At 38.5% G+C, this 16,572-nt stretch overlaps 1 protein-coding gene across 1 annotated transcript in view; it reads left to right on the forward strand.

Annotated features, from left to right (window-relative positions):
• Positions 1-16,572, forward strand: part of LOC138753347 (acetylcholinesterase collagenic tail peptide) — a 91,557-nt gene that overhangs the window by 20,626 nt on the left and 54,359 nt on the right. Inside the window, exons 2-3 of the mRNA XM_069916240.1 lie at positions 48-157; positions 719-820. Of these exons, the coding sequence (XP_069772341.1) occupies positions 48-157; positions 719-820 (212 nt within the window). The remainder of the gene's footprint in view (positions 1-47; positions 158-718; positions 821-16,572) is intronic.

Consider the following 16,572-nt stretch of genomic DNA (forward strand, 5'->3'; position numbering starts at 1 on the left):
TTTATCATGGAAAGGTGCGGTTAATTAATATTTTCTCCTCAATGCAGCACTTTCACCAATGGAACACAAAAAGAGAAGCATTAACAAGTGCCGTCTTCTGACTCCTCCACCACCCCCGATGTTTCCGCCACCTTTCTTCACAGATACCAACAATCTTGTGAGTACTGTTAAGTTCCTCAATGGCATATCTACTCTATCATTCTTCCTGATTACATGATGGCTGGTTTCCCCCAGTTGCACTGTTAGTGTTTGCAGTGTGTTTCATCATGTTCATCAAAACCACGTTCATTGAAATCACTGCAACAAATTTTAATAATAAATGTTACCACTTATCAAGTAAATAATCAGTACAAAAATAAGTTATCCAACCTTACCCAGAACTGTTTCATGATGTCCTTCTTTGAAATAGAAACACAAATGCTGGAAATACTTAGCAAATCAGGCAGCATCTATGGGGATAAAAAAAAAAACAGAATGAATGCTCCAGGATGATGCCTTTCATCTAATTTTCTGAGTAATTTAACTTTTTTTAATTTAACTTTTTTTTTTAATTTATTTCAGTGATACAGTGTGGTAACTGGCCCTTCTGCACCATGAACCTGCACTGTCCAATAACACCCATTTCTGGCATTTTCTGGTTTTATTTCAGATTTTCAGCCTCTGTAGTTTTTTTGCTTTACCTGATTTACCTGTTTTTGTTTGTTTTTTCTTTTCTCAGCAAGAAGTAGATTTGAATAACTTACCCTTGGAAATAAAGCCAACTGAACTTTCGTGTAAAATAACAGGTATAATTGGTCCCCCTGGGCCTTCAGGTCCCCAGGTAAGACTTAATAGACAGTTTGGGGTGAACAAGGCCATAAAAATATCAAAGCTCAGCAGATGTATTGTGAGAGTGCATACATGACATCACGTACAACCCTGAGATTCTTTATGCTGTGGACCAGGCAGAATTTCTACTTACTGGTAACTGTAAAGTGAACTCTAGGAAAAAAGATTTGTGTGTGTAAAAAAAAAAAAAAAAAAAGAGACGTAAACAAAATACAAACTGCAATACAGAAAAAAAATTCAGTCATAAAAATAATGTGCAAAGTAAGAGCCTTTAAATGAGTCACTGATTGAGTCTGTTATTTAGGAGTCCGAGGATGGAGTGGTAGAAACTATTCCTGAACTTGGAATAGTTTGAGTCTTATGGCAGCATTGAGAACAGAGCACCTCTTGAGTGGTGTGGGTCCTTGATGTTTGCTGCTACTCTCTAACAGCAGTGTTCTATGCAGATTTTTTTACCTGTGATGTAATGGACGGTGTCCACTACCTTTTGCAGGGCTTTCCATCCAATTTCTTTGTCTAAATTTGGATTATTTTAAAGAAACCCAAAGCGCAATCACTTGATTCCATCATTACTCAACAAGCCACACCTCATCTCAACCACCTCCATATATTTCCTTAAGGCTTTGTTGCTTTATATCTTGTATTTTTCTCAGATTAATTTTATTGAATAAACCAATAAATGTCAGCCAAATGAAATGGTGCTTTTGTTCCAAATAAGATCTGGAGGGGTTAGCTAGATTTGGGTTATAGGATGTGTAAAGTGCTACATTGAGCTATCATATAATATTATATGAATTTTTTTTTGGTTTTGAATCAATATTACATTAAAATGTAAGTAGTTGAGAAGCTGAAAGTGTGTTCCACAGTGCCAAAATTGATGGCTTTCAGTAGATCTACTTTTAAATGATCAAAATGCAAAGGATCCAGATTTGAGTTAAAGTTAAAAATAAATGAATCTATTTCCTTTTGTCAAAATTATTCAGTACTCTTTAAAGACACATCTACAGAGTAATTTTATGATTATGCTCACTATGTTAATTACTTTTGTAAATTAATTTTTGGAGATGAATTGGGAATAGTTGCATCTGACAGATATAACAAAAAAAATGACTAGCTTTAATAATAAATAGTCTTGTGAAAACAAGCATTTTATATACTTGTGTAATCTGTTAATTTTTTTGCATCAAATTTTTGGGTCAAATTTGGAGGGGGGGTTGACTTTTACACAAGTCATATTCTTGAGTGTAGTAAGTACCTGCATCATTCAAAGCATCAGGAGCTTGGATGGCCAGGACTGGGTGGTGAGTCCACCAGGGGTGCAGTGCTGCCAGAGTTCACCAGAGCGCCACTCCAGCACCTCAGGGGACAGCTCCAGGCTCCGGCATCTCCTTGATGCTGTTTTGATGAGCTCCAGCGCCTAAAAAATTACCACTCCACACCTGGAGTCCACGTTCGGGACATTGAGAGCTCAGATGGGCAGCCAACTGGGACCTAGGAGAGAGTCTGTGGCCGGGGCATCGGGAACTCAGATGCATGAGTGGTCAAGGCTGAGGAGAGATTCTGTAGCTGGGACATTGGGAACAGGCAGTCAGGGCAAGGATCTGCAATCAGAGTTTCAGGAACTCGGATGGGCGGGTGGCTGGGGTGAGGATCTGCACTCAGGGTGCTGGGAGCTCGGATATGCAGTGGTCGAGGCAGCAGAAGCTCACATGGCCCAGCAGTCGCGGCGTCGGGAGCTGAGATGGGCATGTGGTCAGTGCCAAAAAGAGGGGGATTGACCTTTAAACGGCTCATACAAAAATGCAATTTTTGGGCCAAAAAATAGAAGGACGGGTGGGTTTGACTATTGCACGTGACCAATGATTACATGAGTGTATATGTATGTTTACGTTTGATGTATCCAATGAAGAATCTAGGGAGAGATTTTTTTTTATCCTGGTTCATTTAATTCATACTTGGAGTAAATGCATATGAGTATGGCAGCTCCACACAATCTATTCTATGGAGATCAATGAGTCCCAAAATCCCAATCTTGAGAACAGCCAGTGGCCAAATATCTTTAAAATTAACAAATCAGGTTAAATTTCTCTGCTGACCTGAAAGGTGTACATGCTAGAGAAAACAAGATAGACTGCATATACTAGAAAACTGGAGCAACACACAAATGCTGGAGGAACTCAGCACGTTACTGTGATGGAATATTTGTAGGTGTATTTGGGAGATAAATTGGTAAAATTAGAGTAGGTTAGATACATACACATACTTTAAAACAGATCTTGTTTGAAATATTGAAAGAATTCATATTCAGTAACTTTACAGATACTATGAAGAATGTTGTGCACATTTCACAACGAGGTGCTAATTGAAATGACTTCATTAAAGCAACAAGCAGGAGATACTCTGGCTGTTAAAAGCTCTTTGCAAGGGTTTTTTATGGAGTGCACAGAAAGGTCACTCTTAGGTTTTTGTTTATCTAAAGACAACAGCTTGACCAAGAAGACAAACTCCTATTTTTTGCTGGAGAAGGTCAGGAGTTTTGCAAGTGAGAGAGTTACATGGGCTATCTGGCAGTTGGAGAGGGAGAGAGAGACAGAGACAGAGAGCTGAAACAAGCAGGAGAAGTTGGTTGGAACTGAAACAAATTCTACAGCGGCAGATGAGCGGCAGAGTGCTATCTGACGGATGTTTCTCTTGGAATAAGTAGAACAGAAAGGAATTCTGTGCTAGCCTGAAAGAAATAGGTTATCATCTGGAGAACCAGATGATAACTGGGCAAGTTTCATCAGCAAGACAGTGAGGTGACTAATGGTGGTACCTCAGTTGTGATAATCCTGGAACAACAAAAATCTCTCTGCAAACCCTATGAGAACCTTCCTGAGCAGTAAACATTTACCTTTCGAGCACCAAAGCCTGGTGAACTTTATACATGTTAAATTCTGTGCACAGTATAAGAATTGCCTGCATCCAGAGAACTCGGAGAAATGAGAAGTGAGATTGGACTGCGAAGCAAATAACTTTTCTTCACTTTACACACATATCACATACACATGCATTTAGAATTAGAAGGGGGGTTAAGTTAATAGAGATAAGTTAAAATTTGATTCTGTTTTCATGTTTAAAGATAATTAAAAACAACTTTTGTTTAAGTTGCTACTTGTCTTGGTGAATGTCTATTGCTGCTGGGTTTTGGGGTCCTTTGGGCTCGTAACATTAGGCAGTATCCACAGAAGGCAAAAGATAGTCTAATGCAAAGAATTTCAGCCAGAAATGCCATTATATTTTGCCTTCAGTGCTGCTTGACCCATTGAGTTCCTCCAACATTTTCTGTGATATTTAATGATATAAATATTAATAAATAAATATAATTAGAAAATAAATACTAGTTGTCCACCGATTCTTGAATGACTTCCCAATGTAGAGTTCCCAAAGAGGAATTTCTTTTCATGCCATGCTTATGTTAGAGGACAATAATTTATGGCTTATTTATTTTTATGTAACATAAATTAGATTTTTTTCATATTTATTTGAAGGAATTATTTGCCTATAAACATTTGAAACCCAGTTAAATTTGTTGTGTACATTTATGGGAAAATGTTTCACTATGTAATAATAGTTTGTTGATTCAAAAATACTTTACTCAGGTACCCCATCTGCATCTAATAGCCTGAATATGCAGGGGATTGTCTGATCTCGGAAGTTAAGCAGGCACAGGACTGATGGTGCTGTAGGTTTCTGTGAGGGGCAATTGACAAAGTGGTGATTCCCTGTCTGCCTTACAGTGACAAAAGATAAAGAATTTCATGTATGTAACAGTCTAAATGTAGTATTACATGACAGTAATGGAACCTTTACCCTTTGCATTTATAGTAGAAACCACCTGATTGTCTTAGAATGTAATTATGCTCATCTACCATAGCATCTCTCATGCAACTTCTTCAATGAACCTCTGTTTCCCTGCTTGCTGCATTACTAAGAGTGTTATTATTTAACTGCAATGAAAAATATCATGGTTCATGACATTTTCATTTGAAAATGAGTTGAAAACATCAATTTCGATATCCATAATGAATTGGCTTTATGACCCTCCCGTAGCAGTATCCTTCTCATGCTGCATAAAAAGTGAATCCATAAAATAAGGATGTATAGAGTTGGGTGTAATATTTTAAAGTGGGTAAAGGCACTTTACCCTCACTGACAAAAGGCAAAGGAGGAAAAACCCAACACCCAACCCCAACCAACCAATTTTCCCCTGCAACCGCTGCAACCGTATCTGCCTGTCCCGCATCGGACTTGTCAGCCACAAACGAGCCTGCAGCTGACGTGGACTTTTACCCCCTCCATAAATCTTCGTCCGCGAAGCCAAGCCAAAGAAAGGATTAGTTAATTAATAGTAGGGAAAAATGAGCATTTCTCTGGTTGGTAATCAGTAGTGAGCGGAGTGCGGCAGAGGCCAGTGCTAGCCCCACACTGTGCACAGCATATGTTAATGATGCAGATACAGAATTACTTCAAAGTGGCATCACATACAATTAGGGTCATAGAGAGCATTTGGCACATTGGCCTTAGTAAATTAAAATAGTGAGGATATGAGAGATTGAAAAAGAGATCATGAGTTAAGAGTTAAGGGGGAAAAGTTTAGAAGTAACATGAGGGGGAACTTCTTCACTCAGAGAATGGTATCTGTATGGAATGAGCTTTCGGGAGAAGTAGTAGTGGCAGGGTCCATTTTGTAATTTAAGGAAAAATTGGATAGGTATCTGGATGGGAGGGGAATGGAAGGTTATGGGCAAGGTTCAGGTAGGTGGGACTAGAGGAGAGTACTTGGTTCAGTGCAGACTAGAAGGGCCGAGATGGCCTGTTTCCCTGCTGTAATTGTTATATGGTTATATAGTATGGCTAGGTTAAATGCAAACAGGTTTTTTCCACCGAGGATGGGCAAGACATGACTGAGAGAACGTGGACTAAGGGTGAAAGGTGAAATGTTTAAGGGGAACATTAAGGCAAACTTCTTCACTCAGAGGTAATGAAACTGCCAACTGGATGCGGCTTTGATTTTGACATTTAAGAGAAATTTGGAAAGGTACATGGATGGGATCAGTATGGAGTGCACGCTGATGGGAACAGGTAGAAAAATAGTTTGGCATGGACTGAATAATCCAAAGGGCCTGATTCTGTGCTACAGTGTTCCATGGTTCTATAATTTAGTGACTGAGAGCAGTGTATCTTTGCCTGCTGATGATACTAAGTTGAGTAGAAAAGCAAATTGTGCAGAGGATCCCAAGTGGCTGCACAGATATATGAATCAGTTGAGTGAGTTGGCAAGGGTCTGGCAGATGGAGTAGAATGTTGGCAAATACAAGGAAGAAGAAAATAGTAGATCCGATTATTATTTAAATGGTGAAAGATTGAGGCCTGTTGTGGTGCAGAGGAACTTGGGAATGCTTATGCATGAATCACAAAAAGTTAGTTGGCAGGTGCAGAAAGTAATCAAGAACACTAATGAATGTTGGCCATGGGCAGAGGAATTTAATTAATGAGCAGGGAGGATCTGCTGTACATCTACAGTGCATGCAGTTCTACTTTCCTTAACTGGAGGAAGGATATACAGTACTGGCTTTGGAGGTGGTTCACCAGGTTGATGCAAGATATGATGGAGATAGCCTCTGAGAAGAGATTGAGTCGTCTTGGACTGTACTCACCAGAGTTCAGAAGAAAGACCAAAGATCTTGTTGGAAATATAAAATTATTAAAGGGATAGCTAAGGTAGAGGGAGGGAAGTTATTTCCTCTGGTAGGTGAGACTAGAACTAGGGAACGTAGCCTCAAGATACAGGCAGTAGAGTTAGAGATGAAGAAGAACTTTTATTTTCAAGAAAATAATGCATTTTGTGAAATTCTCTGCCCAAGAAAGCACTAAGACTGCCTAAAAAAAAAAGTACTTCAGACTAGATTAGATAGAATTTTTTCCATAGTAGGGGAATTAAAGGGTTTTGGGGAAAGGTAGATTGGTGGAGGCAAGTCAACTCAAACAGCAGTAATAACAAATAAACAACAGTGTAGGGAATAGTGTTGCAATAAATCAAGTAGTGCAGAGAATAGAGAAAAATACAGTCTAAAAACAGCATAGGGGTATCATCTTTTGCCAGTGAGAAATCTATTTAAGAGTCTGCTAACAGAAGGAAATAATCTGTCCTTGAAGCTTCTACCCAATGGAATATGACCAGGGTGGAGTGGGTTCATTGTCATGTGAGCACCTTTCCCAAAACAGCACAAGTAGAGGCAGTCAATGGAAAGTCCTTTTCAGACTGGCTAACCAGTAAATTGGCCGTTCAGTGAACTGGATAAGGAAGCTGTTTTTTGCCTTTCACACTGAACCACTGTTAACCAGTTCTCTGTGTCTTTTCACACTCATCACAAGGTATACCTGAGGATAGGGGAGTCTATCCTCCACCGGTGATGTCTGAGTGCCGCATTGAGTGATGGTGGAACTGCCCTAAATCCTAATCAATGTATTTGATATTGTACTTAAACAAAATTAATCATGCCGAATTATAATATAATTAAGCATTATATACAGCACACTATGAGCCCTTCAGCCCTCTGGTTGTTGTGCCGACCTATATAAACCTTTATTAATTTTTTAAAAGACAGTGCAAAAGTAGAGCCCCACAATTTATAAAGTCCGCGGGAAAATGCTAGCAGCAATAGCCCACAATTTTAAAGACTGTAGGAAAGAGCAATGGCGGACCTGCCCTCCCAGAATTTCATGCAGAATGGAAAGGGCTGTATGTACGGAGCACTCACGGAGGGGGTTCTCTCTCGCTTGCTCCCTTTCATGTTCTCTCCTGCTTTCTCTCTCCCTCTTGCATGTGTTCTCTCTCCCCTCTCTCCCTCTCTCCCACTGTGACTTTCTCATGGCCTTTTAAAAATTTATGTAGGTTGGCAAAGTTTTTAATCTTTTGTATCCGTCACATTCCTGCATCATGCAAAAATGTCATTAATGTGTCACTACTTTGCCCCTGGATAGACCATACCTCTTTCACACTGGGCTAATCGGCACGCAGGTGTCGGTTGATGCTGGAGATGATGCAACCTACCTAGGCAGTCCATCCCCAGTGTGATTTGACACCTGTGTGCCAATTAAGGATCTTACACACTGGACCCTTAACCTGTATGTTGGCCGTCAGTTACTAGGACAAGATGTCAGTGTGAAAGGGGCTGAAAAGTGCTTGATTTTCGTGATGGCCTAAATTGCATTTTGAACTCTCTGCAGTTTCTTGCGGTCTTGGGCAGAGCAGTTCCTGTACCAAGCTGTGAAACAGTCAGATATATAATCATGTCAAACCTGCAACTTAAACTGAGAAGCATTTGGTGAAATTTCTAGAGTAAAGCAAAATAACCTGAAAATTGTAGTTATAATGTAAATCAAGTCTAGAACCTCGAACAGTACAAGACAGTACAGGCCCTTCAGACCACAATGTTCTGCCTCTCACATAACCTTTTAAGTTCATCCATATGTTTGTCCAGTAGATTCTTGAATTTCACCAATATACCAGCCTGCACCACTGTCCTAGGTAGTGCATTTCATGCACCAACCACTCTCTGGTTAATAAACCTTCCTCTAATATCTCCCTTGAACTTCCCACCCATTAGCTTAAAACCATGCCATCTTTATTAATGACTTAGTTGAGGGGATAGAGGGATGGGTAGGCAATGATGGAGGTATAGAAGATATTAAGGTGAATATAGATAGAGTGGACAGGTACTCTATCTATCTATATTCACCTTAATATCTTCTATACCTCCATCATTGTCTCCTCTCATCCTCCTTCTCTCTAAAGAGTAAAGCCCTAACTCCCTTAATCTCTGCTCATAATGCATACTCTCTAAACATCCTGGTAAATATTCTTTGCACCCTCTTCCTATAATGAGATGACCAGAACTGGACACAGTACTCCAAGTGAGATCTAACCATCGTTTTGTAGAGCTGCATCAGTACCTTGTGGCTCTTAAACTCAATCTCTCTTATGAAAAGCTAATACTCCATAAGCTTTCTTAACTACTCTATCTACCTGTGAGGCTACTTTCAGGGAACTGTGGACATGGGCCCTCAGATCCCTCTTCTCCTCCACACAACCAAGAATCCTGCCATTCACTCTGCCTCAGAGTTTGTCCTTCCAAAGTGTACAACCTCGCACTTCTTCGAATTGAACTCCATCTGCCATTTCTCAGCTCAGCTCTGCATCCTATCAATATTCCCTCTGAAATCTTCTCCACCATCCACAACACCACCATTCTTTATGTCGTCTGAAAACTTGCCTACCCATCCCTCTATCCCCTCAACTAAGTCATTAATAAAAATCACAAAAAGCAGAGGTCCCAGAACTGAAATCTTGTGGGGCACCACTAGTCACAGCCCTCCAATCTAAAAGTACTCCCTCCACCACAATCCTCTGCTTTCTTCAAACAAGCCAATTCTGAATTCACATGGCCAAGCTTCCCTGTATCCCATGCCATCTGACTTAAGCCTACCATGAGGAACCATGCCAAATGCCTTACTAAAATCCATGTCGACCATATCCACAGCACCACCCTCATCAATATGTCTGGTCACCTCCTCAAAGAATTCTATCAGACTTGTGAGACATAATCTGCCCTTCACAAAGCCATTGCTGACTGTCCCTTATCAAACCATGATTTTCTAAGTGCGCATAGATCCTATCTCTAAGAATCCTTGCCAACAGTTTGCCCACCAAAGATGTAAGGATCACTGGTCTATAATTACCTGAACTTTACCTACTATCTTTTTTGAACAAGGGGACAATATTTGCTACCCTCCAATCCTCCAGAACCATTCCCGTGGATAATGAGGACCCAAAGATCCTAGCCAGAAGCTCAGCAATCTCCTCCCTCGCCTGGGAATATTCTGTCAGGCCCCAGGGACTTGTCATGGAAGTGATCTTATTTCTGGTCTTCCATCTTTTATTTTCTACCATATTGCTTCACCTATAATCTTTTACAGACTCTGTGTTCTCAACACAACTCACTGCTATGCTTTATCTTGCATTATCAGCAAGTTGGTATGCATTTCATCCTGTCTGTTCATCTGAGTTATTATTATGTGTTTATAAATAGCTGATGGTCGAATAACAAACCATTGGGCACCCCACTCATTATCTCTAAAGCTAGTTTATTTCTACTCTTTTTCTTCTATTACCCACCCTTTACTATTCTCCCTCAAGTTGTGAGCCATGATGTAATAAATTTTTATTTTACAAAATTGTTCTTTGAAACTCCAGTTGTACTGTTCCACTGGTCCATCTCTTAGCATCCAACTACTGTAATTACATCCTCAGAAATCTATTAGATTTCTCAAAGACCATTTCCCACAAAGCATTCAGTTAAAATACAACTATTTTAATCTGGTGATTAGGCATTCCTTCACCAAACCACATGCTGCCTTCCATGGGGCTCTGTCTCAAATATTAGGAATAAGTTTTAGCTCAGCTGTCGTGATATAGATGGGAAATGGAAAAATTAAAATAGTTTGATTGAATATGATAGCTACATAGTTGTAGAAGCTTAAGTGAGAAGGTAAATATATGGCAAATGGAGTAAATTTCCACTTTGGCAGGAAAAATAGCAAGGGAGCATCTGACCTAACCTATGAGAGAATGCAGTTCTGAGATGCTGAGCAGCCTGCGCGCCCCAGTGCATTATTTGCAAAGTATTGGTGTGAAAGTAGATGTTATTGTTTAATGCTGTGCAATTGAGTATAAAAACAAAGCAAAAAACGTACCACTGGAGGAAGTCAGCAGATCAGATAGCAAATGTGGAAGCAAAGTGATGGACAATATTCTAGATCGAAACCTTGGATCAATTAAAACATGAACTCTTTCCACAAATGTTGCCTGTTTTGTTGAGTGTTTCCAGCATTTTCTGCTTTTAGATTAATACCTAGAACAGGGCAAGGCTATGTTATGAGGAAAAATTGGATGAGCTTGATTTGTATTCACTGGAGTTTAGAGGAGTGAGAGGGGACCTGATTCAAGCATTTAAGATCACTGATGGCTTTTCACAGTTTGGATATTGAGATGACATTTCCTCTGGGAGGAAAATGTAAACTAGGAGTCATTGTTTAAAAAAAAGGAGTTGCTTGTTGAAGGCAGAGATGAACCATTTTTTCTCTCTCTGAGGCTTGAGAATATTTGGAGGGGTAGAAATGGAATATTTGAAAATATTTTTAAGGCAGCGATGGATATAATTTTGCGAGGCAAGAGTGAATAATTACTGCTAATAGACACAAATGCAGAGTTGAAGTTAAGCCATGATATTAAATAGCAGAGCAAGCTTGAGGTGCCGAGTGGCCTACTCCTGTTTTTAATTCATATGTTCGCGTGTCCCTTTATCCTCATATCTCTTTTAGTTTTAATATGATTTTATTGAAAATACTCAGCTATATCTTCATCCCTTTATAATTTCACAATTGTCCACCATTTAATAAGATCTGCATGAAAGCAACTTTTTAAATTCAGTGTTAAATGCACAAGATTGCCAAATTTGCAGTCACATTGTAGATATGACCTGCGTTAGCTCTTTATTTTACATAAATGTTCTTCAGCAAGAACCAAAATAACTTATGACAGAAAAATCTGATAGGCAATTTTTAAAAAAATGCATATAAAACATACAGAAAAAACTAAAGATCTTAAAACATAGTCAATCAGAAAATCTAATATAATAGTGACTGAATAAACAATTCCTTCAAAATTATTTTTTTCTATTTTCTTGATCACCATAGAAGATTAACTTTCAAAGTTTTAAAGTATCCTGGATTCATTTTTTAAAAATCAGTTTTAAATTATATAATCCAGAAGGATAGAAATCAATTTTGGCAAGTAGCATGACCATGTGACTTTCCTCAAACCATTACTTTAATAGAGGGAATTGCCTAAAACATAATTAGCTTTTTCTAGCAATTCCATGGAGAACACCAACTGTGCTGCTCCTCACATATCAGCTAGAGCCTGACATCCACTGTAGAGCAGAGATCAGGGAAGTTGAAAGTCAGATGCTGGCAGACTCTATTTTGTATCCAGTCCCTCATGGCTAGTGTATGAAGAGCAGCTCTAATTAATGTGATTGGAATTCAAATCCTTAGCTCAAGTAAAGTGATTTTTTTCCCTTAATTTTGCTGAATTGTGATGTTTTAAATTAGTTTTTATCACTTAATTCTTCTTGTAAATATATGTAATGATTTGTTTTTAACTATTTAACTTTTTTAAATTATGGAAATACCAGTAGTTTTAATTGAATTTGAATGTTTTAGATCAGTTAAAAATGGTTTTGAGAAACACCAAAACTGCTGGTGCTTCAATCTTCAGCAAACAATGAGAATCTGGAAGAATTCAGTGAGATGGATGGAATTAGACAGTCATCTTTGACTGGCCATTTTTACCCATGGAAGCTACCTGACCTGCAGCTCATTGTTTGCTTAAATAGGATTTTAACATCAATAAGTTATCTGAAAGGATTCAGAGCAGAGTCCCAGGTTCTGTCATCGGAGGCCAGTCATTGCACTTAAAGCTATTGCAATTTCTAAATGTTGTAAATGAGTTGATTTATCATTATTTATTTATCTGTTGAGATCGAGGCACTCCAGCCTAGAACAGCATTTATTGCCAATCCCTAAGTGTCCTTTAGGATGTGATGGCTAGACATCTTCTTGAGCTGCTGCAATGCACTTTGGAAAAGCAAGTTTCATGAGACGATGAAGGAATAGCAATGTACTTCCAAGTTGGACAGTAAGGAGCATGCAGGTGTCTAACTTTCGCCTTCATGGTGGTAGATGTCACAAGTTTAGGAAGTGCTTCAGAATAGTGTAACTGCAAAGTGCCCAGTTCACATTTGCTGAGATGTTATGGGATTGTTTTCCCTGATGCTGTAACATTAATGAACAGTCAAAGGTGTCAATCAGACTGAAAAATTCGTAGAAAGCAACCAGGAAGTAAAAGCATTGGTTACAATTAAACTGTATCATTTTACAAATTACAGAATAAAAATTGGTTCTTGCAATTGGGATCAAGGTGGGAAATTAAATATTACAAATATTATTTCTTGTGTATCTAAAGTTTATTGATGATTACATTAAAATCTGTGGAATGTCTCTCGTGGAAAAGAGACTATAGTAATAATAAGCTTATCATAAATTAGGGTTTTGACATGGGAATGTTGTTCTACTGAAATTATGAATTATCCTCCAATCAAAATCTCACTTTCATCTCACTGCATTTTTAATGGTTGCAACAAGAAAAGTTTGTCTGATTTTGAATTCAACATTAGATCACTTTTGTGTACATCTGTGATGACTGCGACAATGCAGTTCATCGAGTATGTCGATTCCAAATCCACAAGATGTACGGACTCTGTAGATAAGCCAGTATCTACGCAGAGAGGAATCAACTTCACACCTCATTGATAACTTGTCAGATGAATGATATTTTCTCCCTTTATTTTTAGAATTTCAGCAACTGTAGAATGTTTGTACAGTTCCGATGTTAGTGTCAGTTTGCAATGTGGTAGAATTTAGCCCTTTTTTGAATCTATTAAATGCAAGGAATGGTAACAAGCAGTGGATACAATTTTTTTTGTTCAATGCATGCATGTTCTTGTATTGATCATTAAATGTATAGATCTATGAATTTCAAGGAACCCTGACTGTTTTATTTCATTTACAATTGCAAACTACGGACTATGTTTCATTAAGCGTTATGAGATTTCTTTGCTGTGAATGAATAAATCCAAATATTACTTGTATTGCAAGCTTGGAGGGCAATCTCCAAGTGATGGTGCCCCTCTGATTTTGCTGTCCATGCCCTTTTAACTGGTAGAGGTCATGGATTTGGAAGGTTCTGTCTAAGGACTGACTAATTATGTTGCTATGAATTCTATAATGTTAAAGTTTAGTTATAAAACATATTTTTGTTTCAAATAAAGATGCTTTAGTGTCAGTGAAAAAGAATTGAAAACTTTACAAAGTCAGTGCTCATAAGTGCGACTTAATTAATGACCATTACATATGTGGGAGGAAACAGGAGCACTAGGAGAAAACCCACATAGACACGGGAGAAAGTACAAACTCCTTACAGATAGCACCTGCTTCAAAGTCATGTCTCTGGTGCTGGAATATCCTTGTGTTGAGAGATCATGCCTCATCAATTTGATTGAGTTTTTTTAGGAAATGGCAGGAATAATGTGAACAAGGCAGTAGATAAGTTGACATCACCTTTGGCAATTCACAAAACAAAATGCCTAAACCAGATGTTCATAAATCAAGAATGAAATGGGAATCGGATTTGGATAAGAAGATTGATGAAAATGTTTGGAGAAATCTGTGTCAATATAGTATGACAAAAGTAATAAACGTACGTTATAGATTAGTGCAATATAACTTTTTACATCAATTGTATTTGACTCCGCATAAATTGAAAAACTTTCAACTTAGTTCTTCAGATTTATGTTTTAGATGTGGCCAAGAAGTAGGTACTTTTCTTCATTTGACGTGGATCTGTCCTAAGGTTAAGAGTTTTTGGTTGCAAATTAAATCATTTTTGGAATGGATATTAAAAGTGAAATTACCTTTTGACCTATTGTTGTTTTTATTAGGAGATATTAAGTTGACAGCTTTAAGATTGAGATTGACTATGTATCAAATTGAATTTTTGCTTTTGTCCCTGGGTATTTCTAAGTGTTTAGCTATTTCATGGAAATCTGACTCTGTTTTAGGTATGAAAAAATGGCATAATGAAATGAAAGCTTGTATTCCTTTAGAAAAGATTACATATAATTTAAGAGATAAATATTTTTTCTTTACTAAAGTTTGGAGCCCTTATTTGAAAACTATTGGTGTTAAAATTTGATCTCTTGGTTCACTCTGATAGGTGCCACCGTTCTTGCAGCCAAAAAGTTTAAATGTGATTGAAGTCGATGATAGGGAGTCGGGAGGATATTGGTAGGGGGGTGGGGGGGGGTTGGGTTTTGTCTGTATTAATATGTGGTAACTAATATTATGTTGTGATTTTAAATAAAGTATTTAAAAAAACTTTGGCAGGGTCCTGCAGGGTCCAGGGTAAGCTGGCCATTTAGCTTGTTGATCAAAGTCAGAGAGTGGTAGGGAGGGTCATTACTCAGTGGTCCATTGCAGGGTCCCCTGTTGTTTCTCATCTATATTAATAACTTGGAAGAATGGTTAGCAAGTTTTGATGACACCAAAATTAGTGGTGTGGTGGACAGGGAAGAAGGTTATTTAAAATGACAACTGGGTCAGGTGACCTGGAAAAGTGGCCTAAAGAATGGCAGAAGGAATTTAGCTCTGACAAGTGTGAGGTGCTGAATCTTGTTAGATGAAACCAGACGGCGCTTGCACGACAAATGTTGGGGCCCTGGGAAATGCTGTAGGGCAGATAAACTGCAAGAAAGTAGTGAGACATGTAGACAAGGTGGTGAAGGTGTTTGGCACACGTGATTTCATCGGTCAGGGCACGGAGTAGGTTGTGTAAGGTAAAACATCATGAGATGGGAATGTGTAGGGAGTTACCCTGTACAGGGCAGTAACAAGAAGGGGAGGTGTCCTTGTACTCCTGTTAGGTAAAACATCATGAGATGGGAATGTACAGGGCTGTAACAAGATGTAAATGCATCCTTGTACTTACAAGATAAGAGAGACATTGATGGATTGAGAGGCAGGAAGCTAGCAGGGAAAGGATAGCAACAGTTTTAGTCATTGGACAAGTAATGATATGATGATGTTCTAAGCATGTATCCAAGGGTATAAAAAATCACCATTTTGCTGATAACGGCAGAATGCATTCTCCGACTAACATGTTTAGTCGCAAGTGTTACAATCCGGTAATAAAGAACAAAGAACCCTGATTTCGACTCAGCCTGGTGTTTGTCTCACTCATTCATGAACAAAGCAGACCTAACAATTGTCATGTTGCAACTGTACAAGACTTTGATGAGACCGCACTTGGAGTATTGTATGCAGTTCTGGTCAGCCTCATCCTCTGGTAGATTCACCTGCAAGTGGTATTTTGGCAAATAGAAAAGTGGCATCCATTTGGTTCTGTCAAAATAAAAAGCACTGAGTTCAGCTTTTTCAAAAGCTGAGTCAATGAGGCTAATGTGTGCATCTGTACAACACGAAGTAGCTGCCAATATGCAGATTGTGCATCCACGTACACAACTTTGCAGGTCATTAACACACAGAATAAGCAGGCCAAAATATTCACACTGGCACATTTCTGAGGATGGACAGGAACCAGAACTAGGAACTGAATCCATATTCTTCTGAATTCTGGCTGTGAAATTCCCTTCAGTAAGAAATGGGTTAATCAAATATGCAGTGATAGACTGATTCTGTTTCAAACTTAATTCCCCATTAAAAGAGAAAATAATTCTCATGTTAATGTTTCCTTAAAAATACCCACACAAAACTTCAGGTGTACTTTGCGTATGTGAACATTTGCTTTCTCTTGGGATCAGGACCTTCCTTCGTTTAGCTGTACAACTGTCATCTTCATTTCCTCCAAAATATACAGATATAGAAGCCATGAAATTATGGCTATTCATGGAAATGAGATTAAAGGAGTTGAAGATGCATTCTGCTGAAAGATGCATCAGTATTTCCAGAAATTTGATACATTTAAAGGGCAATAAACGCCATCATATCTGTAACCACTGCCAC

This window comes from Narcine bancroftii, chromosome 1 (assembly GCF_036971445.1).
Source record: "Narcine bancroftii isolate sNarBan1 chromosome 1, sNarBan1.hap1, whole genome shotgun sequence".
Taxonomy (NCBI): Eukaryota; Metazoa; Chordata; class Chondrichthyes; order Torpediniformes; family Narcinidae; genus Narcine; species Narcine bancroftii.